The following is a 27,506-nucleotide window of genomic DNA, read 5'->3' on the forward strand; positions in this document are numbered from 1 at the left end:
GATTGTTTTGAAATTAATATATTTTGTTTACATCAGTGAGATGAAGAATCCTATTTAATGTCAACAATTTCCTTTAATTTTTTTCTGGAGTTATGGCCCTTGTTTCAATTTGAAAAAAAGTTATCCGATCTCTATAAAATTTATATGCATCATTTTAGTTAAACCAAGAAGCCAATTTAATTTCAGCAATTTCTGTTTATTACGTCTGAGTAAGGCCCCTGTTTCACTTTGTTGAACATTGTGAACGCTCTAACGACAAGTCATCATCCGATCTGTATGAAATTCATATGCATCATTTAAATTAGTGAATCGGAGAATCCTATTGAATTTCAGCAATTTCCGTTAATTTCTTTTGGAGTTATATTTATAATGTTACACAATAGGGGATATGGGAAAGGTAAATCATTTGCCACCTTAGACACATGAAAGCGGCATTAAAATTAATATCCATATCATGCTAGCTGTCACTTATGACAGATAGTTGATTCATTTTCATGTAATGTCTGTTGTCTTGTAAAGTAATTTGTACAGAAGGCTAATCTAGTATTACGTAATAGCCAGCTGTGTAATCATCTTGACATCTGACAAGGGCCAAGGGTATAAAGAAGAGATCAGTTGGTTAAGAAGTTAAGTTGGGACCACATAGATCCCAAGCCGATAACTTGAGTTAGTATAGTTGGTCAGAGTCCAGGCCAGAGCGCCTAAGTTAACACCAGGGCTCACTCAAACTTACTAAGACGTCATTAACTAAGGAATCATTAACTAAGGAGTCTTGTACATTATATGTTGGGATGGATATATGAAGTTAAACCAGTGTTGGCATCAAGAACCTGAAGAACTAATAGTGTAATATGGCTCTTGTTTCACTTTGTTGGACCTTATGAACGCTCGAATGACGAAAGCTATCATCTGATTTCTATGAAATGTAAATGCATCATTTAAATTAGTGAAACAAAGAATCCTTTTGAATTTCAGCAATTTCTGTTAATTTCTTTTGGAATTATGGCCCTTGTCTAACTTTGTTGCACCTTGTAAACGCTCTAACGACACCAGTTATCATCCGATCTGTATGGAATTTCTATGCTTCATTTGAATTAGTAAAGCGAAGAAGCCTTTTGAATTTCAGCAATTTCTGTCAATTACTTCTAGAGTTATGGTCATTGTTTACTTTGTTGAACCCTGTGAACGTTCAAATGACAAAAGTTATATATACTCTTCAAAAAAAGTAGGTGGTATTCAGAAACCATACAGAACTGCGAAAATGCACTGGAGTTTTTATTAGAGGTAACCAGTGTTTGTTAATAACAGGCCAATTGCCTACACATGAACATAAACAGTTCATATGGGCGACTTATTGGACGGCCCCATTTCACTCGCAAAGAGATACACCGTCAAAAGTGAAAATGAACGTTTTTGATTTTTGTCTTAATAATGAGTAATTGCTCCACCAATCCTCAGACATTCAGCAATTCGTTGTGGCATGCTCCTAATCAACCGTCCAATCACGATTTGGGGCAATCTGACCCACTCCTCTTGCCGTGCCACGGCCAATTCTTGCAGTGTTGTCCGTTGACGTTGACGTCGACGAACACGCCTCTCGATCAAATTAAACGTAACACACTAAAGCAAAGATACGCTAAACAGTAAATCTTATGCAAGAACCGATAGGAAAGCAAACATGGATAGATAAACCTGCACGCGGCAGTTTTCATCAAATTTGAGAATGACCCCCTCCCACGTGTATGGTGCTATTGCGTGTCTCATGTGCAGCTCAGTGGTTCTGTTGGGGCGATAAGTCCTTCATCTGTGAACATACTCTCAAAGCATGTCAAGTGTCCATGATTATTTATCATATCACAACCTGCAAAGGTATATGCATTTCAATATCCCCTACTTTTTTTGAAGAGTATATATGAAATTTATATGCATTATTTGAATTAGCAAAATGAAAAAAACATCTAGAATTTCTGTACATTACTTACTGGGTTAAGGCCCTTGTTTCAGTTTGGTGAACCTTGTGAACCCTCAAACGACTAAAATTATAATAGATGTATTTCAAATTTGGTGGGAAGCATTGTAATCACGTGAGTACAAACTTTCCGTTCCAGAAGTAACCCCCCCCCCCTATCCGATAACTTGCGAATGCAATAGAGGCTATAGGTCTTAACAGCTGTTTTTCAAATTTGGTGGGAAGCAATGTGATCACCTCAGTACAAACCTTCCGTTCCGGGGGTATCCTCCTTTTCACAAAACCTTGTAGATTTTAACGGATGTTTTTCAAATTGGACAAACCATATTGATTTTTAGTATTCTGCGACTGTCCGTTCAGGAATTATCCCCTTTGCCGAAAACCTTGTGGAGACAATGGATTCCATAGCTTGAAGCATTGAGGTCATGGGAGGACGGATCATATCGATATTCAGCGTTCCATGAGTAATTCAAGTATTTGTTCTACTTTTGTGTTAATATTTTAAATCCTGCTGCGGTTCAAAAAAGATATTATTGATATTACATAATTATAAGCTTTATATAGAGGGGGTGGGGTGGGCTAAGTTATAAAGGTCACTCTGACTTGAGGAAAGACCCCAACATTTATGGTTAGATTTTCGAAAAACACACTGTCCATGCACTGATCCGTATTTATATTAGGTTTCAGCCATGTAATTGATAACCTCACTAAAAGCCCCATTTTTAGAGCGTGGTCGGATAGACTTGGGGAAAGCCCCAAGATTTTGGTTAGATTTTTGAAAATTATATTTTACAAGTATGGACCTGTGTTTTGGTATGTTTCACCCATGACCCATGTAACTGATGACATCATATAAAAGTCCCATTATTAGGGCGTAATCAAACAGACTTAGAGCTATCTGACTTTTTGGATAGATGTTTGAAAAATATATTTACAAGTACATGTATGGATCTTTGTTTCTGTTAAGTTTCAACCATATAACTGATGACCATATTATTAGTCCCGTGAGGAGATATTGGGCGTGGTCTGACATGGGGAAAGTCCCGGAAATTTAGGTTAGAGTTGTGAAATATTTACTCCAGCTATGGATACCTTTGCTTCTAATTAAAACGTTTCAGCCATAATGTACTTTATGACCAAACATTTGGCCCACGTGAGGTGTACTTTAAGGTGCTGCTGTGACTGTATGTCCCAGCAGTGCCCAGTCTCACCAATTAATTATACGTGTATGGACACCCACTACATTTTATTTATTTTATTTTATTATTTTTTTTTTGGGGGGGGGGGGGGGCAAACCTTTTGTAACTGATGACCATATTATTTTGCCATTACCTCCTGGTCTATTAGTAAAGTTTACACGAAACGAGATGTCAATTCCCATATAAAAAGATATGCTTAATTAAGTGTTATAATTACGTTGTATTTTTAAAAAATCACAAACCCGGTATTATGTCCATATTATCAGAAACAGTCATAGTGAAGGAAATGACTGAAATTTGTAGAGCAATGCCAATAAACGCGAAGCTGTGTAGGAACTATCGAGGCTATGGATCTGTCATGTTCCTGAAGCAATGACCGCGAGTTTTACAAAATCTAGAGTCTAGACGTTGCTAGCCTCGTCCGCAATTCCCGAACTTATAGCTATGTTATCTCCCTTAAACGCAGATACGTTGACGATGGCGTCCAATCAGAGGTACTCAAACATACCCAAATCAAACATGGCGACCTCCACGGAAACTTAGACATTGGACGAACCCTGATCTTTCCCACTCGATTATCACAGACATTTTAGTTGTAAAGCGCAAGACTTGGTATTCGAGATGATCGAGGAATCTGGCAGATTCCCCAGCTGGGTCAGTAGCCAATCGAAATTAGTGCCGAAATATGCAGGGTATTACGGGAAGGGCTTGATAAGATGTACGGAGTTACAGAGAGATCAAGCCATCTATTGAAGATGTGGATCCTTGAACTTAATCAAAAATTCAAGGATGGTTGTTTGAGAGCAACTCTCAATACCTACAACTAAAACCGAAAAGAATATTCGTTAAAAAAATGTAGCCACTATCGCGTTCACAAGCTTTTTGGCGATGGGGGGGATAACTCTGGAACTAAAACCGAAAAGAATATTCGTTAAAAAAATGTAGCCACTATCGCGTTCACAAGCTTTTTGGCGATGGGGGGATAACTCTGGAACGGAAAGTCATAGAACGCTGAATATCAATAGGGTTCGTCCTCTCATGACCAAAATGTTTCACAACAAATTTGAAAAGAATCCGTCGGAAACTAATGCTCTATCGCGTTCAAAACGTTTTCGGAAAAGGGGGTTTTGCGGAACGCTAAAAATCGATAGGGCTGGTCCTCTGATGACCACGATTTTTCGCATTCACCTTAAAATTTGAAATGAATCCGTCAAAGCCTCTAGCCCCTATCGCGTTCACAATCCAATTGTTGACGGATGGACAGACAGGGTAACGACATAGTCCACCCACACTGAAATGTGGGCGTATAAAAATAAATAACCATGGATAACTTTATCTACGTGAATCTGTATTTGGATTATACAAAGAAACAAAAATATTCTGTTTACATTACTCTGTAGTGTGTATTTATAGTTTAATAAATTGTATGTATATATTAGGGATTTATGTTAATCAGGAATTGATGTAAGTAATGTAATATTAGATACCCTATCAAGGAATTATCTATATTTATATCGATGCCAGTATTTCTTGATTTATCACAATGTTTTTTATTACTACCAACACAAGAAGCATATGCCATGACATGAGCAATATAATTTTGATTATGGACACCGTGAAATAAATGAGACATTGGACCAGTGGCAAAAATTCCGACATCTTCTGCTGCGTGGGTTTCCGAAGGCATTTTCACTGCTGCGGGAAACTTGAAATCGACATTTCCTGAAAAACAATTTAAAAATGTTAAATTTGCTGAAAAAAGAGATCTTGTAGGCCGCATCAGTCGCCCCAATATCAAAAGTTCGCATTGGTTGGGAGATTTTATTATGAGACATGCTGAAAAAATAATTATGTAAAAATGTCATTGGAATTGGATATCTTCTGGGTCAACATTGACTTTTAAAATTTTCGGTGTTTCCACATGAAATTTTCAGATTTTGACCAACTATATGTCACATATCATCAATAACCAAAGGAAATTGACAAAAAAATTATATTTAAATGCATTTTAAATGCATAAGTGTGGATTTTATAAAACTATTCCTAAATAGTCAGCCAACATAAAATATGAAAACTTCTATATGTCCAGGCTTATTACTGTCTGTACTGAAAATTAACAGTACCGTATTTAACAATATAGAAAGGAAAATAAATAAATACCATTATGGCATAAGAGTTTTACTTGCTGAGTAACTGGTAAGTTTACTAGTCCGCACTGTTTTCTTTTTTTTTCGTAGGTTAGGATTTAGTGTCCGATCACATTTTGATAGTGGTCCTCAGTTTTTGTGGCGCTAAGGTAATATAGAAATGAAATGAAATGAAATGAAATGGAGTTTAACGTCCTACTGTTCTGCTCCTAACCTGGGCTAATGAAGACGGGCATACGCCATACAGTGTGCTATGAGGGAAATTTTGCCCGGACAGCGGCACTACGGCCTACTCTTATATCGAATTCCAACTGCCAAGGGATCTTTTACGTGCACGCCAATGTGTACACGGGACCTCGGTTTTTCGTCCCATCCGAACGACTAGACAGCTTTCCTTGTCAGCCCCTCCGTCCTGCATCACTGACAAGGGAGAACCTTGACCGCGCGTTCCGCTGAATCGTTCGTTATCGCAAGACAGATTTTACACAAGACATGGTATTTGAAGTTTTTTAAATACTTTTTAAAATACGAATAGTATTGGCATTTTATGGTCACAGATATATTATTCAACAATTTATAAATTTTGCATAACCGTACAGATATGGCAAATGCAGCCAATAATTAGTTCCTGGAAGAACGGGAATTCAATTTTATTCAAATCTTTTCTGTGTGCAGTTGCCAAGGAACAAGGTTTGGGGCGGCAAATCCAAACCTGTTCACCGCCATACTAAGGCGGCAGCACATAAATCACGCAACTGCTGTCATGACCTAATCAAGTAAATATTTTCTCCAGTACAAAACCTGGAAAATTAGCAAATTATCGACATTGCAAATTATGGAAGCCAAACATGTTCAAAAACTTCCGGTTAAACCGGGAACATAACAAATGGAGAACCATTTTAAACAAAAAATCATCCTCAGGGTATTTCTGAAAGCAATCTGTATTTCGTTTCGTTTTTATAGTTTAAAATCTCGTTTTACTTGTCTTTACTACACTAGGATCTGAAAGAGTAGTTATATAACAGGCGTTCTACTTGATGTGGGGAATTAGCCAATAAAACGGTCTGTTACGGCGAGTTCTTGGCCTTTTTATGCGTTTGACCCCTGACGTGAACTACCACTATAACTTGTCAGATCTTCATGTAGTGTAGGCCATCCAAAGTATAAACCAGCGGCTGCCAGGCAGGACACGCCCACATTTTGCAAGAGATGGATAGAGAACAACCTAAAAACAAAAACGATTTTTTGTACAATCAGTGGCCATAATCCAGAAAGTTATGCTCTGAAATGCGCAAATATCAAAAGGGGCTGAGATTTTTGGAATATAAAGATATGTTTTAATTGTGACCTCTAGAGGGTCTATAGCCTTTGTATTACATACTTATACACAATTTGCGTACAAAGAGCGGCCATTTTGTCGGGCAGTTTCATTTCGATTTTCACGAAATTCAAATTCAACCTTCATTATGGTTGAATGCAATCTGGTTAAAACACAAATCCTATTTTGTTTTGTTTTTTATAGTTCAAAATTTCATTTTACTTGTCTTTACTACACTAGGAAGAGTTGTTAACATTGACGTGTTCTGAATGATGTGAGCTATTAGCCAATGAAATGGTCTGTTACGGCGAGCTTTAGGCGTATTTTGCACGGAATTGTTGGTAATCCACTAGTAACGTCAATGCTGATTGGTTAATCAACTGTCTGCAGTCATAGGGTCAAAAGCCGGTCGTATGACCTCTGACGCGACCTATCGCTACAACCGGTCAGATCTGCATGTAGTGTAGGCCATCGAAAGTATAAAACATAACGCTAACGCTACAATATACGTCCACATTCCAATTCTGCTTTGATTGACAAGGTACTTTGTCAAGAAGGCTAGGCTTTTGGTTTGTTTAGCGTTGAGGGTCGTGCATCAACATCAATAGTTCCTGTCCTTAGAGTATAACTTATTAATAAATGTTCCTTAGGGTACAAAGAATAAGTATATAAAGTGTGGCTCTGCCCCTGGGGGTTGGGCATGTACCCCAAACGATAGGGATGTTCCTTAGGGTACAAAGAATGTGTATGCAAGATTATAAGTTAAGAAATGTGGCCTGTAGACGACAAACAAACAAATACTAGAAATGGGCGTGGCTCTGCCCCTGGGGGTCGGGCATGCACCAAAAACAATAGGGATCTTCCTTGGGGTATAAGGAATAAGTATACCAAGTTTGAAGAAAATCCAGTAAGAATTGCGCCCTGTAGGCGACACAAAGACACACGAAAAGAAAATGGGAAATGGGCGTGGCTCTGCCCCTGGGGGTTGGGCATGTACCCCAAACGATAGGGATGTTCCTTAGGGTACAAAGAATGTGTATGCAAGATTATAAGTTAAGAAATGTGGCCTGTAGACGACAAACAAACAAATACTAGAAATGGGCGTGGCTCTGCCCCTGGGGGTCGGGCATGCACCAAAAACAATAGGGATCTTCCTTGGGGTATAAGGAATAAGTATACCAAGTTTGAAGAAAATCCAGTAAGAATTGCGCCCTGTAGGCGACACAAAGACACACGAAAAGAAAATGGGCGTGGCTCTGCCCCTGGGGGTTGGGCATGCACCCCAAACGATAGGGATGTTCCTTAGGGTACAAAGAATGTGTATGCAAAGTTTCAAGATTATTAGTTAAGAAATGTGGCCTGTAGACGACAAACAAACAAATACTAGAAATGGGCGTGGCTCTGCCGCGGGGGGTCGGGCATGCACCAAAAACAATAGGGATCTTCCTTGGGGTATAAGGAATAAGTATACCAAGTTTGAAGAAAATCCATGAAGAATTGCGCCCTGTAGGCGAACCACAGACACACACACACACACACACACACACACACATACATACATACACACACACACACACACAGACAGGGGCGACGGCATAATACGTTCACATTATGAATGTGGACGTATAAAAAACGAAACGAAATATAGATCTGTATTTTAATCCGATTGGGTGGAATGGTGATATATCTAAACGGTTTTTAAAATTGGAAAAAAATTGTGTCCACTAGAGGGACCAAAATCCAGGAAGTTACGGTCTGATATGCGCAAATATCAAAAGGAACCACGATCTTTAGATTATAAATATACATTTTTCAAGTTTCATTAAAATCGGATACAAATTGAGACTTCCTAGAGTGTCCACAACCTTGGTATTACATATTTTTACACTATTTGCGTACAAGGATCGGCCATTTTGTCTGACAGTTTCGGTCAGATTTTTACGAAATTTGAACTGAACCTTCATTGATGTGTAACGGTGATATAATTTAACGGTTTTAAAAATTGGATACAAATTGTGACTTCTAGCGAGTCCACATGCGATTTTTCGAACAATCAGGGGCCATAATCCAGGAAGTTACGTTCGGATATGTGCGATTATCTTTGTAATATAAACATCAATTTAAAGTTTCATCAAAATCGGATAAAAATTGTGACCTCTAGAGTGTCCACAACCTTGATATACCATATGTTAACACTATTTGCGGCCATTTTGTTCTGCATTTTTTTTTCTAATTTTCACGAAATTCGAACTCAACCATCATTACGGCATAATGGCGATATATTCGAAGGTTTTTTTTTAAAATCGGATAATAATTGTGACCTCTAGAGGGACCACTAGCTAAAAACGCGATTTTTCGACTAGTCAAGAAATTCAGGAAATTACGATCCAATATACACGAATACCGAAAGGAACCAAGATCTTTGGGTTATAAACATGCATTTCAAGTTCATCAAAATCGGATAAAAATTGTGACCTGTAGAGTGTCCACAAACAAATGTGAACGGACGGACGCACGGACACATGAAGGAACAATATCAAATATTATATAAGAGTGTTTCCTCGTGGTACCTCTTAATGGTCAACGCTCCGACGCGAAAGGATCAAAAGAAGGCCAATATTATGCTGGTCTGAAAAGATCGGCCTCTATATCCCTAAAATTGCCAATTTCGCAAGGAAAAGATTTATTTATGTTTAATTTACTTATTTTAAGTGACAAAGTTTCGCATGAATCCAAATCTCTCTAGTGCTGTACTTCTTCCAATAGAGAGTCACACTGCACATTCAAGATTCTGAATATAAACCAGTATTCCTGAGACCTTAAATCTGGAGAATTAGGTTCCGTAGCTGTCTGCAGGCAGAGTTTGTAGTACTTTGTCGCTTGGTTTCACCGTGCCAGCATTTTCTGACTCAGTTCCTCACTAACGACTTTGTCATTAAATAATGCCAATGGTACAAATTCTGCAGCCTTGGAAACAGTGCTGCTTATTTTAGCGTAATTCATTATAGATTTGAGGAAGTTCAGGTCGGTTATATGTGCGTCAAGAGACACAAGAGCCCATGACCCACCAGTTGAAATAAACAAGTACCACAAATTACACGAATTGCCTAATCTATGGAGGTTGTTGCGCTGCAGGGATACCACACGGTAGATTGTCATTTTCTGTCTCCAGCATATCCACCAGCTTTGTAGCGTATAGAGCTTTGCTCATCCATTAAACCAGAACGTAAAATCACCTTCTCCCTTTCCCAGGTATAAATTTACCAAATTGAAAAATTCTGCATAGTCCCCCCCCCCCCGCTGGTACTTTATAGTGATGGCAGTAGTTCTTAGAGTGTCCACTCTCCAGTCATGAATGAATATCTGTGCCTCGACACAAGTCAAGTCACCTACACGTATGGATAAAAATTAATGATCTTCACTCACATACTGGTTCATTATTTATCTTACCATCCCAGTGCAAGGAACCAATAGGCAGAGGTATTAGGACCAACACTGTGGGGTATCAAGAGGGATGACATGTTCCTTGAGGGAAGAAGGGCGTCATAAAGGGCGTTCATTGCAGAGATCTGGTTGAAAGTTATTACTACGATGGACTTCTCCTATAGTGACTTTGCTCTGAAACAATGTCACTGAAAACACGACATTCACAATTTGTTGCTAATATTTGAAGTCGATATTGACCCAGTAGACATCACTCTATTTCAATGAAAGTTTTACACAATTAATTTCTCACCATGTCTCATATAACAAGAGCATCGCTAACGCTGCAATATACGCCCACATTCCTGCTTTCATTGATATGGTACTTTTTAAAATGAAGAGAATGAAATATGAAATTACTGTAATATGACAGGAGGCAATAAAGGCTAGGCGTTGGGTTTGTTTTGCCAAATTTAGAGACTAAATATTAAACAAAAGTGGGGGTGGCACAGCCTTGGGGGTGGGGGGAGGGGGTCGACGCATACACCAAAATATATAGTTGCTGTCTTTACGGTATAATGAATAAATATGCAAGATTCCAAGATGATCCATTCAGAATTGCAGTCTCTAGATGATAAATACAAAAATTGGACGTGGCTCTGCATCTCGGGGTTGGATTTGTAACAATATAAATAGATACTACCCTGTCATTGAAATGATTGATATGCTAAATTTGAACACAATCTGTTAATTAAAGCAACCTGTAGAGTATTTACAGACAAATAATTAACAAAAAAGTGGGTGTCGTACCACACCCCTGGGGGTCAGAACATGTACCAAAATAAATAGTTGCTATCCTTACAGGAATAAATAAGCCACGTTCCAAGATGATCCATTCAGAATTCCAGTCTGTAGACAAAAAAAAACCCACAAAAATTGGGCGTGGCTCAGCCCCTGGGGGTTGGACATGGGTCAATATATATAGGTACAACCCTATGATAGATCATTCCGAATTGGATCCAAATCTGTTAATAATTGCAATTTATATATCATTTACAGACAAAGTTTTAAACAAAAAGTGGGTGTAGCACAAAGGGTGAGGGGGGGGGGGGGGAATCATGCACCAAAATTAATAGTTGTCGTCCTTAGGGTATAATGAATAAGTATACCAAGTTCCAAGATAATCCATTCAGAATTGTGCCCTTCGGGTGCTAAACATGTAAATTGGGCGTCGGGACATGCACCAAATTCAATAGTTTGCGCCCTTAGGTTATAAGGATTACATATGCCAAGTTCCAAGCTGATCCATTTAGAATTGCGGCCTGTATACGATAAACACAAAAATTGGGTATACAGAATACAAACAAACAAATACAGGAAATAGGCGTGGCTCTGCCCCTGGGGTAGGGCATAAGGAATAAGTATGAGACGTTTTCAAGACAAAAAAATTGCGGGCTGTAGGCGACACATAGACACACAAAAAGAAAATGGGCGTGGTTCGGCCCCTGGGGGTTGGGCATGTACCACAAACAATAGGGGTGTTCCTTGGGGTATAAGGAATAAGTATGCAAAGTTTGAAGATGATACGTTAAGCAATGCGGCCTGTAGACGACAAACAAACAAATACAAGAAATGGGCGTGGCTCTCTCCCTGGGGGTCGGGCAGGCACAAAAAACAGTATGGATCATCCTTAGGGTACAAGGAATAAGTATGTAAAGTTTCAAGGCGATCAGTTAAGAATTGCGACCTGTAGGCGAACCAGACACACACACACATACCCATACACACAGACAGGGGCGACGGCAACATGTGGACGTATACAAATCATCCAGCTGATGCAAAAGTCAAATTCTTTTCGAAAATGTGGGGCGTCTAATGCTCCCTTGGACGGCCGTATTATCAGGCAGGTTGATGTTTTTATCCGTTAGTGTTAGCCAACAAAAGGTTGTTTGCTACAAGACAGTGGTCCGTACGGAGAAAAATTAAAATAATTATCCTCGTTCTCCACCCAAACAATTCAAACTTCAAAGTGCAAATAGATTATAGTATATGCATATATTTCACAATTGACTTAAAATGGTAAACAATATTGTTCCACTAAAGAGAAAATACAATGGGGTTTAATGCGCAATCGGACTAATACAGGCGGGTATAGGCCATGCTGTCTGCTATGGGGGGAGTTTTGGCGGGATAGTTTACCCCTTTACACGGATAGACCTTCGGGTTTTCAACGATTTGCATTGCCAATTTCCCCCGTTTTGAACCACTGACAATAGGAAACCAACCTGGAAAATCCACATGAATTTTCTCGGCCTACACCGTGTTCCAACCCGTGGCCTTTTGGTTAGTGAGCCGGCACCATACCAACTTAGCCACCGTGCACGACACCCATCATTGCTTATAGTTAAAGGAAGTGGAGATTTGGATATGGAGTCATATGCGAAAGTTGTTACTTATACGAACTCGGTAAATGAGTAGTGGTATCAGATGTTCAAGAAATAGAAAGTTAACCTTGCCTTCCGGCGTTGGCTCCGATTTTCTAATGCCAATTTGATTTAGTACACAACGTTTTTGAACGAATTGTTTTCTAATTCATTGTAACTTACGTGTGTCAACAGAGGTGAGATTTTTGCGGGGCAAACCAGACAGTCTGCTTATTTCACTTTCTGAGTCTCCACCAGGCCCATTTCCATATATCAGAGCTGTATAGGGTAGACCATCAGTAGGTCCGTAATCTTTAGCTACTGGATGCACAAAGCCTACAATATAGAAATATAGCACGCACACTTTGTACAACTTATGATTTCACCATTGATGGAACGTATTATTTTCGTAAAAGTTTTTATTATATTTTCATTTTTTTAGCCGATTTTAGTCAGAATTTGCCGCCAAAACTGTACATTCTGCCTACGTAGATGTGGTTGACCTCCGTGGAACTATTTATAAAACTATAAATTGGCCATATCTCAGTTATTTCTCAACGGATCTTTGCCAGATTTCATTTCTGGATTCTTTGGACTAATCCCATAGGGGTTCTGGCTGACGGTTTTTCGAAATTCGGAAATTCGCTTAATTAGTTTTAGCATTTTGTCGGCATTCGAGATGGTGTATCTCCATTAGTATTTTAGGTATCAATTTGAAACTTGGTAGGCTTAAGGAACACATCGATGCCTTCAAAATGGCATATTAATTACCGAGGCCTTCCAATTTTTCCCGAACATGAATAGCTCTCTCCATTTAAAAAATAGACTAAAAATGACTTATAGTGGTGTTAGCCCCAGATATTATCTTTCATTTTCAACCGTTTGGCCACCATATTGGATTTTACAAAGAACCTTCCAATCGATATTCAGCCGCTATTTTGATTCCGATTTTCGAAAACCCTTTTTTTTGTTTTGAATCTGCCCCACATGGCATCAGTTCTTAGGGAGCCGATATTTGAATTTCGATTTCGTTTACTTCAGGTTTCACTTTGAATTGTGCTCGGCTTTTCACCTTCTATCTGGTGACTTAACCTTTCAATGACCCTCAATCTTTGTATATATGATGACCCTGATGTTTATTAAGGGTTCAAAATGACAGGTTTTTCCACTTTAATAGGTATTGGATGTTACTATACTCAATAATTCATGGCGTAACTTGATTGTTGACGTGACAAGGCGCGACCTGCCGTACCGAAACACGTCAGTACTCCTTCGGAGTTCTAGTTAATATCGGTTTTACAGGGTCTAAAATATAATAATTTGTCAAATTATATAATCTAGCGATATTATTATTTTAGCGATAATCGAAAGGGAATGTGTAAGCAAATGCTAACAACTACACCCAAACGAGAATCAGAGAAAACTCTAATCGCTGCACGAACTAGAACACATGGCAAATACTAAAATCAAATTGGAAGCCAAACAATTGCTAAACATTTCGTGAAACTATTTAAAACACCAGGTATGGCATTCCAGCCTAACCGTATAAACGATTTACCGGATTCACCTAATGCTTGGGGATCATGGTGGCTAAGTGGGTGTTCGATTCCTGCATTGGCCGAGAAAGTTCATCCAGATTTTCCGGCATGGTTCTCCCTTGTCAGTGATGCAGGACGGAGGGCCTGACAAGGACATCTGTCTAGTCGTCGGATGAAACGAAAAAGCGAGGACCCGTGTGCACATTGGCGTGCACGTAAAAGATCCCTTGACAGTTGGAATTGGATATAAGAGTAGGCCGTAGTGTCGCTGTCCGGGCAAAATTTCCCTCATAGCACACTGTATGGCATATGCCCGTCTTCATTAGTCCAGTTTGGAGCAAAACAGTAGGACGTTAAACCCTATTTCATTTCATTTCACCTAATGCTTAAACAGATTTAACGGTGGGAAACCAATAAAATATTCACTAGTATAATGACAACTAAATGTTTGGACAAATTCATCGGAGAGAAACCAGCCATTATAGTACAGATTCACTGGCGAGAAACAAGCGACAGGTATATGCAGGCGAGTAACCAGCTATAAGCTAGTATAGATTCACAAGAGAGAAACCAGCCATATGCTAGTACAAATTTGCCGGCGAGAAACAAGTCATATGCAGGAGAATAACCAGTTATATACTAGTACAGATTCGCCGGAGAGCAACTATCCAAATATCGAACTGCTTCAGGGGCGGATCCAGGGATTTTTGCAGGAGGAGGTTTGCCAGCTGAGACAATGTATCTTCCCCCCCCCCATGGTCTCTATCGTCATTTTGGCGTTTATACATACACATTGAGCTTTTTAAACAGAGAAATTCAACACCTCGTTTGACGTCAGTTTTTATTATGGATTAATACACTGACATTGTGATTCAATTTCCTGAAGTCAAAGCATTAATTGTGATATCACATAATGTCTATATCATTATCTCGTGCTTTAAGTGCCCATCCTGTCCCACATCGGACGATAAAGGATAAAGCACACGGCCGAGAAACATTTTTTCATAAAAAGTGTTGACTTAAAAAAAAAATATAATGTAACTGGATCCACCCCAGTGGTTGTCTGGTGGTTATTAACCACATGCTAATCCAGATTCACCGGTGATATTTGCTGTTGCACTATCATCATATCGATGCAATGCTAGCTTTGTGAATTCCCCAGTCCAAACAAATTTTAAAGGAGCTAAATCTCTAATATTTGGGACCTAGAAATTGACATAAATGGGTCGCAACGCATATAATAATGTAATATGAATGTATATAAACTGATTTACATTCAATCGTTTCTGTTTTTACTCTAATTTCAAATCATTTATGTTCGGCGAAATAAGCCAGAAGTCTCAATCCAATGGCAATCTCTAGCGTCAATTTATTCCAGTCCACATCGATAGTGTTTATTGCGCATGCTCTCCAGGTAAGAATATGGTGTCAGTGTTTAACATGACTTGTGAAAAATGCGTAGCCTCGTTCTTCGAGTATGTTTTTACAAATGGTGCTGAAGCGCATTATGGTACACGATTCGTGTACCAATGGTAAAATCTTAAATGTTGGATATCAGAAGCCCATCTTTTCCAGGTAACATCACAACGTCAATATTGATTTAAATAGACAAATAATTCGTGTTTTCAATATCGAAGAGTTAGAGACTTAGCTACTTTAATTAAAACTAGAAATGTGTAAAGGCAGTACCGACGTGTTACACCATTAACTATTGGGTATAGTAACATCCAATACCTATTAAAGTTTCATTTTGAACTTTTAATAAAGCCGGAAGTTATACTTCGTGACCGGCCTTTTGGACATTAGTTGTCAGTAGACGTCGGGGTCATCATATGCAATGGTCAAGGGTCATTGAACGGATAGGTCACCAGTTAGTTGGTCAAAAGCCGACAAAATTTTAAAGTGAAAACGGAAGTAAATAAAATCGAAATTTAAAAAAAATCGGCTCCCTAAGAATTGTTGCCATTTGGAGTAGGTTCAAATATGGAGGCAAAACGCTTCAAAATGCTATCGAACAAGGCCTATGAAAATGAAAGACAATATCTGGGGATGTCATTTTTAGTCTTTTTTATACGTCCGTTCGGACGACGCTCTAGAGGTCACAATTTTTATCCGATTTTAACGAAACTTGAAATTATAGCTTTATCTCCCTAAGATCTTGGTTCCTTCATGGATTATGGCCCCTGATTGTACAAAAAATCGCGTTTTTAGCTTGTGGATATTTTAGAGGTCACAATTTTGATTCGATTTTGATGAAACTTGCAATGCATGTTTATAACCCAAAGATCTGGGTTCTTTTCGATATTCGCGCATATCGGATCGTAACTTCCTGAATTATGGTCCCTGATTGTACGAAAAATCGCGTTTTTGGCTTGTGGTCCCTCCAGAGGTCACAATTTTTATCGAATTTAGAAAACCGTTTTAGTATATCACCGTTACACCGTAATAAAGGTTGAGTTCGAATTTCGTGAAAATCGGACCAAAACTGACGGACAAAATGACCGCCGCTTGTACGCGATTAGTGTAAAAAATATGGTATATCAAGGTTGTGGACCCTGTAGAGGTCACAATTTTAGTCCGATTTTGACGAAACTTGAAATGCATGTTTATAACCCAAAGATCTTGGTTCCTTTCGATATTTGCGCATATCGAATCGTAACTTCCTGAATTATGGCCCCTGATTGTACGAAAAATGACCTTTTTTTTAGCTTGTGGTCCCTCTGAAGGTCACAATTATTATCCGATTTCAAATACGTTTGATTGTATCGCCGTTACACAGTAAAGAAGGTTGAGTTCGAATTTCGTAAAAATCGGACCAAAACTGACCGACAAAATGACCGCCCCTCGTACGCAAATAGTGTAAATATCTGGTATATCAAGGTTGTGGACCCTCTGGAGGTCAGAATTTTGTGCCGATTTTGATGAAACTTGAAATGCATGGTTATAACCAAAGATCTTGGTTGTTTTTGATATTCGCTCATATTGGATCGAAACTTCACGAATTATGGCTCCTGATTGTACGAAAAATCGCATTTTTAGCTTGTGGACACTCTAGAGGTTGCAATTTTGATCCCATTTTGAACAAACTTGAAATGCATGTTTATAACCCAAAGATCTTGGTTCCTTTCGATATTCGCGCATATCGGGTCGTAACTTCCTGGATTATGGTCCCTAATTTGTCGAAAAATCACATTTTTAGCTTGTGGATTCTCTAGAGGTCACAATTTTTTTTTCGATTTTAAAAACCTTTTAAATCACTATTCCACCATAATGAAGGTTGAATTGGAATTTTGGGTAAATCGAAATGAAACTGCCGACAAAATGGCCGCTCTTTGTATGCAAATTGTATAATAAGTATGTAATTCAAAGGTTATGGACCCTCTGGAGGTCACAATTTTTATCCAATTTTGATGGAACTTAAAACATATCTTTATATTCCAAAAATCTCGGTTCCTTTTGATATTTGCGCATTTCAGACCATAACTTTCTGGATTATGACCCCCGATTGTACAAAAACTCGTTTTTGTTTTTAGCTTGTTCTCTATCCATCTCTTGCAAAATGTGGGCGTATCCTGCCTGGCAGCCGCTGTTTTTTTTTAAAATGGAGACAACTATAGATGTTCGGGAAAAATCGAAAGCCCTCGGTAATTTCAGGAAGCCGTCACAAAATTGTTTAATATGCCATTTTGAAGGCAGCTATGTGTTCCTTATACTTATTAAGTTTCAACTTGATACCTCAAATACTAACGGAGATACGCCTTCTTGAATGTCGAAAAATGCTGACGAAAACTTTCGCAAATCGTTGATGCCAAAACTAATCGACCGAACTTCCGAATTTCCAAAATCCGTCAGTCAAATAACCTATGGGATTCGTCTAAAGAATCCAAAAATGAAAACCCGACGAACATAATCGACATATGGTCAATCTGAGATTATTTTTTGTCCCATCCGTAAAACACTTCCTGTTGTCGAAAATGACCCAATTTATATTTTATAAATAGTTTCACGGAGGCCAAAAATATCTACGCTGGCAGAATGTTTGCACCATGCACAGTTTTGAGGCCACGTCAACAATCAAGTTACGCCATGAACTATTCATTATAGTAACATCCAATACTTATTAAAGTGGAAAAACCTCTTATTTTGAACTCTTAATAAAACCGGAAGTTATACTTCAAGACAGATCTTTATGATATAAGTTGTTAGTAGACGTCAGCGACATCATATATGCAAAGGTCAAGGGTCATTGATCGGCTAGATCACCAGATAGTAGGTCAAAACCGAAAATGTTATCGAACAAGGTGTATGAAAATGAAAGATAGCATCTGGGGCTAACACCTACATATGTCATTTTTAGTCTATTTTTAAAATGGAGAGAACTATTCATGTTCGGAAAAAATCAGCCGGCCTCGTTAATTTCCGAAAGCCGTCACAATTTTGAAGGCATCGACATGTTCCTTATTCCTAATAAGTTTCAACTTTCAAATAGTGACGGAGATACGCCATCTTGAATATTAAAAAAATGCCGTAGAAAACTTTCGCAAATCGTTGATTGTAAAACTAATCGAGCAAACTTCCGGATTTCGAAAAACTTTCAGTGAGAGCTCCTATGGGATTCGTGTAAAGATTCTAAAAATGAAAATCCGAATCCGATGAAGATCCGTTTAGAAATATCAGAGATATGGCTATATTTTGTCCTATCCGTAAAACTATTCATTTTTGTCAAAATTGACCCAATTTATATTAAATAAATAGTTCCACCTAGGTAAACAATATCTACGTTAGCAGAATGTTTTGCACAATGTACAGTTTTGGCTGCAAACTCTGACTAAATCCCCCCCCCCCTCCACAAATTACCGAAACACTTAATAAAAACTCTTACGAAAACAATACGTGTTTCGACCGAAGGTCGGAAACACCTAATGAACTTATTCATTCTTGGTTACGTACCTAATATATCATTACCAGTTTGAGGATAACCTGCCATAGCAAATACATGTGAATGATCAGCTGTAACAACTATTAATGTTTCCTCATTATTTACATTATCTATAGCTGTTCTTATAGCCTCGTCAAAAGCTACTGTATCATGTAAAGCTCGCCTAGCTTGGTTTGTATGATGACCATGATCAATACGTGCTCCTGAAACAATGAAACAGAGCTATATCATTTATTTCCCTATGTTTTATAATTATACTAATATTGTGTTTATTTCCCATATCATATTCAATGTTTTATTTCGCGAATCCAGTCGGTCCATTGTTAGGGGAGCAGAGAAGTGAAATTAATTGCGCTGTGAGGGGGCGCATTGATTGAACGGGCGTGAAGATAGCCCTGCATTGAGAACCTTTATTTATAAATGAATATCAGAATGACGCCAAATAATCTTATAATTTGATTACAAAAACAGTAACAACATTTGACATTGTGTCTAAAATTCCTAGTACACCTTAAATACCACAAATACACAACTGACAACTGTTGGATACATACCCTCCACTAAAAGGAAGAAGCCCTTGGAACTTTTCTTCAGTATTTCGATAGCGACTTTAGTCATTTCTGCTAGACTTGGTTGGTCATTCGAATTGTTGCTGATTTGGCGATCAATCGAATAATCCATGTGGGAATCAGCAAATAAACCTAATACATTAAAATTTGTGAAAATCTGAACAATCTCAAGATTTAAAGAAGATTTATATAAAAAAAAAAATTCATCAGTATTCAATTTAACATCATATTCAATTTGACCCACAGAATAAATTTTGTTTAAAATGTATTATTGGATTGATTTTTTAAAGAGAAATTGTAGTAAAATAAAAATATATACTTAGTGGAACGTTGAATTGCTGATCTGCATAGAGAAACAACTTCTAATTTACTGTGCGAGGGACGGGGGAGGGGGGGGGGCTGTCAATGTACGTGACAAAGAGTAGGGTCGCCTGTTTAACCTCGTGGGTTTTCTCATGGCATCCCCTTTCCTTCCACAGCCAATTATTGAAATAAAGTTCAACCATATGTGTCGAGGGGACGTAATTTGTAGTTCCATAGTATCAGAAGAATTCACTGGAAAGATAAACCGAGACCAATAAACCTCTTAAAATAAAATAAATAAATATAATACCTAGCAAATTATCTGTTTTGATTGTATCCACTGTATCTAATAGTGTCTTGCTTGTCACGTAAGTTCCATTACGACCATTTTTCATCTGAGCTGTTTTCCACGCCTGTAACAATCACAATATTATATGAGATTGTCACCCACGGCCAAGGTCTTGGCATTTCTGACAAATTTTGTTCAATCTCAAGACGTTTAATTCTGAAACTTGGCCGTGATCACTCTTCCTTGAAGACAAAAACTAAATTCTTGGGCATAATCATAATTAGACTAAGACATATGGGTATTAAAGATGTCTTCCCACGCACAAACTGTGTGATTTGATGATATATTTGGACTAAAAACAAATTCAAACTAATTTATCTATCAAAGTTTTGCTACGAATCCCTCTCAAAACATTTTAATCTGAAGATAACTACAATATTCATAACAAAACACAACACAAGGTATATATGGATGTAACTACTTCTCTATTATTAAATAACGACGTTTCGTAACACATACAGGTCACGTTTTCAAGTTAATGATAGATATTCATCTAGTCAGCCTATTTATATGAATATTTATCATTAACTTGAAAACGTGACCTGTATGTGTTACGAAACGTCGTTATTAAATAATAGAGAAGTAGTTACATCCATAAATACCTTGTGTTGTGTTTTGTTATGAATAGTTAACCGTGCTTCTAGATGTCATTGAAAGATTTTAAAACTACTCTAATCTATTTTAATCATCCGTGTTTATCACGTGACTTGAGGGAGAATCTATTATCATCTTGGATTTTTCGTTAGTCATTTTCCAAAGATCGAAGCCTAAGTAAATTTCTGTACTGTCCTCATTGAATTTCTTTTTCCGCTGTTTAATCGCAGATCCACACATAAGAAGCACCCCTCACGTCACTAAAGCAGACAGCTAAACTGACAACCTGTCGTTTAGGGATACCCATACATTTTTGTCTTGTGCACGCCCCGTGGGTGTTTTTCAGGGAATCCAGTATTTTTCTAGTAGATTGGGGTATTGGAAATAACGACCCGATAAATACTTTCGTGGGAGTGTATCTGTAACTGTTGTGGTGGGCGGTTTTGATCGAGTAACCTGTGGGTGGAGGCTAAAAGAAAATATGAACCAGGTACGAAATAGATAAGGTCACAACATCTTATTAATTGATATAGGAAGTAATTCTCAGGGCATTATTTAATATTATATGACGTGGTGCTCGGTATAGGCCTATTTAGATATTTTCCATAACGAAACAAAGTAAAGTGGCTTATGACATCATAATCCAGTAAATGACCCGTGTTGTGTAGGGACAGAGTGTGGTTACCACCGGCTAATAGTTTTCTTTATACTGTTGTATTCAAAATGAAAATTTTAGTCTAAATTCGATTCACCTGAATAAGATTTTGGTTATCTTTTCTATATCCACCATCTGATGTTGGGATGAAATTGGATCTGCCACCTCCCATTACAACCTGTATAGATTTAATCTATTAATAACATCATACATTTATGAATACTTTATCTCTTAATATTTCCAATTTAATCAGACTGATATTATTAGATAATATTATTGAGTGAAATCTGTTAATTGACAGGAAAGGGACCCATGTCAGACACCAATAGACATATACGAGAGAAAGGAAATGCATTGAGTTTAGCGTCTCGTAAACTTTCTCTAGAATAAAATATGGATTCAAGGTCATTGTAGGAACCAGGCTTGAAAAATAACAAAAGTTTGAGAATTTCATCTATAGGTATGAATACTGTGTCTTAACAACACAACAATAATCGTCTTTAAGAGAGGATACATTTACCGAAATCTTAAAAATCTAACCTGTATAAATGAATTGTCTATGAGCAACTGTTTAGCTATATCAGAACAACCACCTTGCACACCATCCATATTACCATCATTTTCCCAGTTTCTCTCAGCAGTATGGGCATAGGAAGCCGCTGGTGTGGCGTGAGTTACTCGCGATGTTGTAACCACACCAACGGATTTACCTACAGAAATTCATATATATTTATATATCCCAGAGAAAATGTTTAAAATTTTGATTGCTGTAAGAATAAAACTGGATTTCTTATAAAAAAGCACAGTGTACAGGACAAGAAACTACATTAGTTACGAATAATGAGTAATCTATTTCTTGAGACCAGATCCATCAGTCCAATACCATTAACCACAACCACAACCACACTATTATCTCCGATAAACTATTAGTTCACAATTCACTTTTTGCAGTGTTTATCACATTTTTATCCAGTGGGCTGTAAGATTAACGTTGCTATGACTTGATTCTACAGATGGGTACGAAAATAAAAACGAGTTACCTTCTGATTTCGACCAGTCTAATATAGAATCTACTTTATTTCCCTTTTCTTTTAAACAGTCTGTTCTTGGTACGTTACTATTAACACCTACTGTACCAGCATTAGCTTTAATACCACAGAGAAAAGCTGTCGCTGTCCCGGCAGAATCGGGCGTCTGTCTATCTACATTATATGTCTGAAAACACAATATAGATATATCGGGTGGATACTAAGAAAATCCAACATGCATCATATAGTTCACAGATATTTGGCATGCTGTCATCGATAATATGATATCTGTTTTTTTTTCAATCTAATTAAAACTAGTCGTTATCTTAGTTTAATTTATACCTAAAGACAAGTTTAAGACACCATGCAGCTTTGACTTTGAAAAAGATTTTGGAGAGTTGTCTACGTCACACATTTGAATTGGTAAGTTGAGTCAGTGGACCATTCCCAACCTGCTTATTGATGAACACGTCTTTTAACCAAATGGAGAAAATAACGGAACAATAATTAGACTGGAGTTTTTCCTGGTCGTACTTCTTTAATTTGATTGCCATTCAAATTCTTGGCAATTTATGACAATTCATTTCTTTCGGGATGTCAATGTTAGAAATGTGATGATCAAGGACAATGGTTTTATTGTATTAGACAAGTCAATTTATGAACACCGAAAACTTGAGGCCCAGAACACAAATTCATAAAGGGGGATGACTCTGCACTGTTTTATAATAAAATAGCTGTTTTGGTCTCTAAATTAATGTTATTGGGGTCAATCTTTCATTTGAAGATATATATACTCAATGGTGTTACCTGGTCCCTTATACCATTTTGGGAGTACCCCTACCCTCACAGAGAACCTACATTTACGAATAGGCACAACTCCACACTTCTTCAACACAATTATTTCATTTGATGCTTAGAGATGTTAAGCGGTCCCTTGTGCCATTTTCGGGGTATTCCCTACCACAAAACATGTGGCCGCGAACCCAAGTATACGAATATTTGTAACTCTGCACTACTTCATCACATACTGACATGTACATGTTTTTTTATTTTGGTGTGGGGGGGGGGGGTACCCTTTCATCCATAACTTGCTGCCGTAAAAGATGAGTAAAGCAAGACAAGCAGAAATATGGACAAGAAATTATTTTCCAATTTGCTCTAAATAGAATGACGCGCGCTGCCATCTATGATTTCTAACACACGCGGAGTTGCTTTACATTAAATTAGCAACTTTTGCTAAATTAAGGACCAATCTCAGTTTGCTGGGCTATGCAAAGTTGCAAAGTTGTAGTTTGTATCAGATTTACTGTACATTTCATGGAACCTCAACTAGTGAGTAAGACGTTGGCTTAGCCTATGTAAAACCCCTCTCACGTGTTCGATACCGGTGTTGGCCGAGAAAATTCATCGGAATTTTCCGGCGTGGTTCACCCTTGTCAGTGGTGCGGGACAGAGGGCTTTGACAAAATTTCCCTCATAGCACAATTATGGTGTAGCCCAGTCGGAGCAGAACAGTTAGGACGTTAAACTCCCTTTCATTTCATTTCATGCTGCAATAAGAATGTGTCTGTTTCATTTCTGTTATACTGCATGGAAAGGCCATCGTGTACTACTTCTTGAAAGTTTACATGGTATAATTTATAGTAAAGTCAACCGTTTAAAATATGAGATAGTACTGTTCTACTAATATAAACTACCATTTTTTTGTGTATCATATTGTACAATCAGTTGCATTTATTCTTGGTACGGTACCTAAAATCATCCAAAAAGTATTGGTAAATAATATTGATTTTGACATGTAAGTTCCCATGTAAGTTCCCATGTGTCAATGAATCGCTTTCTCATGTAAACTTCCAAGATTTATTACACAATGGGGTTTCCATTGAAATGGAAAAAAAAACCACGCCCTTATGTCAGATAGCATGTGCAGCATAAAACAGCCACTTGTATTGAACTTTCGCAGAATTTATGATAGTAAATCTGATGCAAACTATGATGTTGTATAGCCCAACAAACTGAGATTGGCGCGTATTTTAGTAAAAGTTGCGCAGTTATTGAAAAGCATTCCGTGTGTTTTTGAAATCATTGATGGCAGTACACTTCATTCTTTGTAGAGCATTGGTAAATAATTTCTTTCACATCTATTTGTTTGTCTTGCGTCACTCATGTTCCACGGCAGTGGGTTATGGGGTTGGGGGTATCCCCCTAAAAACATGTACATTCCAAATATGCCATTATGTGATGAAGTAGTGCAGCATATTCGTAAATTTGGGTTTGAGATATGTTTTTAGGGTAGGGGCTACCCTGAAATTGGTTTATAGAACCACTCTGGGCATATCTCCAAATGAAATATTGACCCCATAACACTAGAAAGCTGTTATATTATGAAGAAAGAGTGCATTATAATTAAGTCTATTCGTATATTTGGGTTGTCGCTCGCAGGTTGTGGTGCGTAGGGGTACCCCTAAAAATAGTATAAGGGCTAAGTTAACACCATTGGGTATATCTTCATATGAAAGAACGGCCACAAAAGCATTAATTTAGTAAAAGTTGCGCAGTTATTGAAAAGCATTCCGTGTGTTTTTGAAATCATTGATGGCAGTACACTTCATTCTTTGTAGAGCATTGGTAAATAATTTCTTTCACATCTATTTGTTTGTCTTGCGTCACTCATGTTCCACGGCAGTGGGTTATGGGGTTGGGGGTATCCCCCTAAAAACATGTACATTCCAAATATGCCATTATGTGATGAAGTAGTGCAGCATATTCGTAAATTTGGGTTTGAGATATGTTTTAGGGTAGGGGCTACCCTGAAATTGGTTTATAGAACCACTCTGGGCATATCTCCAAATGAAATATTGACCCCATAACACTAGAAAGCTGTTATATTATGAAGAAAGAGTGCATTATAATTAAGTCTATTCGTATATTTGGGTTGTCGCTCGCAGGTTGTGGTGCGTAGGGGTACCCCTAAAAATAGTATAAGGGCTAAGTTAACACCATTGGGTATATCTTCATATGAAAAAACGGCCACAAAAGCATTAATTTATATGTTCATATAAGCAACCGCTTAGGATTTTCTTGTCCATTCATAAGGTAAATGTCGACCATCTTGGATTTTACCAACTTTCACCACTTTAAGTGACCAGTTAACACCACTGGGCATATCTTCAAATGAAAGAATGACCCCAAAAACATTAATTTATATGTTCTTTTAAACTTTTAACGGTAAATCTCTTTGATCTTTGGGGTATATTCTATGCCCGGAATAACTTGGGGTCTGAAAGTCGGGGGCGGCTTTGGATATACACGGGGGAATTTGGGGATATTCTTCTGAAAGTGTTTCTTTAAAACTGTAACAGGTTATTCTTCCATAGACGATTTATAAGCAAGATAAAGTCCTCGACTTCGGTTATGCTGGGGAAGAAAGACTTCAGAAAAAAACCCGCGACAGAATAACCTCGGGCTGCCCGCCTCAGTTTTTCTTTTTCTCCGGTTATTTTCTCCAGTCTTTCTTTCTCTAGCATAACCTCAATCTCGTGTTTTATCCTACACATAATACATTTAAAGGATCTTAAACCGGGAGAGAGAGAGAGAGAGAGAGAGAGATGGGGGTAGCGTCCACTCGACACAAACTAGGTCATTTTGGGACTAACAATATTTACTCAATGACAGACCTTATGATCCAAGGCGCACGCGTTAACCATTCGCCCCCACCCCCATTATTTAAGGGTAAAATCATAAATTGAATATTCTATATACAAAACTACAAAATTTGATGGACTAAGTTTCATTTTTCTTATCTACTCAACACATGTGAATTAAATCCGAAATTAATATCTTACTTATCGTATTTACATAGCTAAACTGACAAAATAATCAGGGCCGACACATCATTCCGTAGCCAAGATGAATCAGTCATACATCTCACTGTGTGAAGTGTGTTACATGTCGTTTGGCAGTAAACGTAAAACCAACACGTTCGAATGTGGTATAAAGCGAGTCTCGTCAAGTTGCGGAGATGGACGGTTGCTTCCGGTCATAAACGAACTGACCACAAGAAGAGAATTGAAAAAAAAAGGGAGAACAGAACAAGAATGACGATTAGATGGTGCTAGCACCACAGGGTAATAGTTCTGTGAACTCCTAAATTGAGAAGTCGTATTCACCATTTATTTTAAAAATTCAATGATTGTACCTTTGATAGAGCAACATAAGGGAAATTTTCAAATGATAAAGTTGACGTCCCTTCTACAGCATTGGTTAACTGGGCTTTATAAAGCCTGGCAGCTGATACTGTTGATATTCCCATACCATCACCAAGAAACAAAATAACATTTCTAGCTACATTAGTATTGTGTTTTAAAGAGATAGATGCGACTAACTCTTTTTGAGCCTCTGTATTCCATTTAGATCCATCTATAACAAAGAAGAAAATCTTAATGCAGTTATTATCTCCACTTCTATCTCGTAATAGAAAAAAATGGTAAAAGAGATATGAAATAGACGATTAATCTGTATTCTTCTAAGCCATGGGGTATATTTTGTATTAATTTAGTGACACTAAAACATGGCTGGTTTGGTTATCTTGTGTAAGGGTTAAATTGATTAAAAATACAAAATACAACGAGTATTTGCTAATTTTATACATGAATTCCCAAGTGGGAAGTTGCATCAGATATACCATAGGTGGTGCTTTGTAGGTGCCGGAGTAACTATAGGATAGTAAAGGCAAATCTCCTGATATTTTGGCACTATACTCACACGTTGCTCAAGATTACTAGGGGGACAGTGTGCTCGATGGATAGGGTAACCCTTAACCCCTAAAGCCAATTGTGATATTTTGGCTTTTAAGGGTTCAGGAATTCTATCTATAATAAATAGGGTGGGGGTCGGGCGTCTCAGTGACACAATTTTAGTAAATAGAGTTTGATTTGCTGGATACAAAAAGGCAATTTGGTTATTTTACACTGTAAATAATATTTGTGTATTTTTTACCGTAAATTGGCTGGAAGAAAGTTGCCAGTAAATTGACTGTATTTTAACACTGAC

General features: G+C 37.8%; 1 protein-coding gene across 4 annotated transcripts in view; it reads right to left on the minus strand.

Moving 5' to 3' along the window:
* Positions 1 to 4,505: 4,505 nt before the first annotated feature.
* The window catches only part of LOC126828344 (alkaline phosphatase, tissue-nonspecific isozyme), a 28,893-nt gene continuing 5,892 nt past the window's right edge, over positions 4,506 to 27,506 (minus strand). For 2 of the 4 annotated variants that reach the window (XM_050558051.2, XM_050558052.2), the window contains exons 2-10: positions 26,653 to 26,873; positions 22,467 to 22,641; positions 21,967 to 22,136; positions 21,524 to 21,604; positions 20,139 to 20,241; positions 19,511 to 19,657; positions 18,968 to 19,159; positions 12,663 to 12,815; positions 4,506 to 4,890 (exon numbers count right to left, since the gene is read on the minus strand). In XM_050558051.2, coding sequence (XP_050414008.1) covers positions 4,604 to 4,890; positions 12,663 to 12,815; positions 18,968 to 19,159; positions 19,511 to 19,657; positions 20,139 to 20,241; positions 21,524 to 21,604; positions 21,967 to 22,136; positions 22,467 to 22,641; positions 26,653 to 26,766 — 1,422 coding nt within the window. In that variant the 5' untranslated portion in view covers positions 26,767 to 26,873 and the 3' untranslated portion in view covers positions 4,506 to 4,603. The remainder of the gene's footprint in view (positions 4,891 to 12,662; positions 12,816 to 18,967; positions 19,160 to 19,510; positions 19,658 to 20,138; positions 20,242 to 21,523; positions 21,605 to 21,966; positions 22,137 to 22,466; positions 22,642 to 26,652; positions 26,874 to 27,506) is intronic. The other 2 variants (XM_050558049.2, XM_050558047.2) reach the window with 1 other exon arrangement.

The sequence above is a fragment of the Patella vulgata genome, chromosome 7, assembly GCF_932274485.2.
Source record: "Patella vulgata chromosome 7, xgPatVulg1.2, whole genome shotgun sequence".
NCBI lineage: Eukaryota > Metazoa > Mollusca > Gastropoda > Patellidae > Patella > Patella vulgata.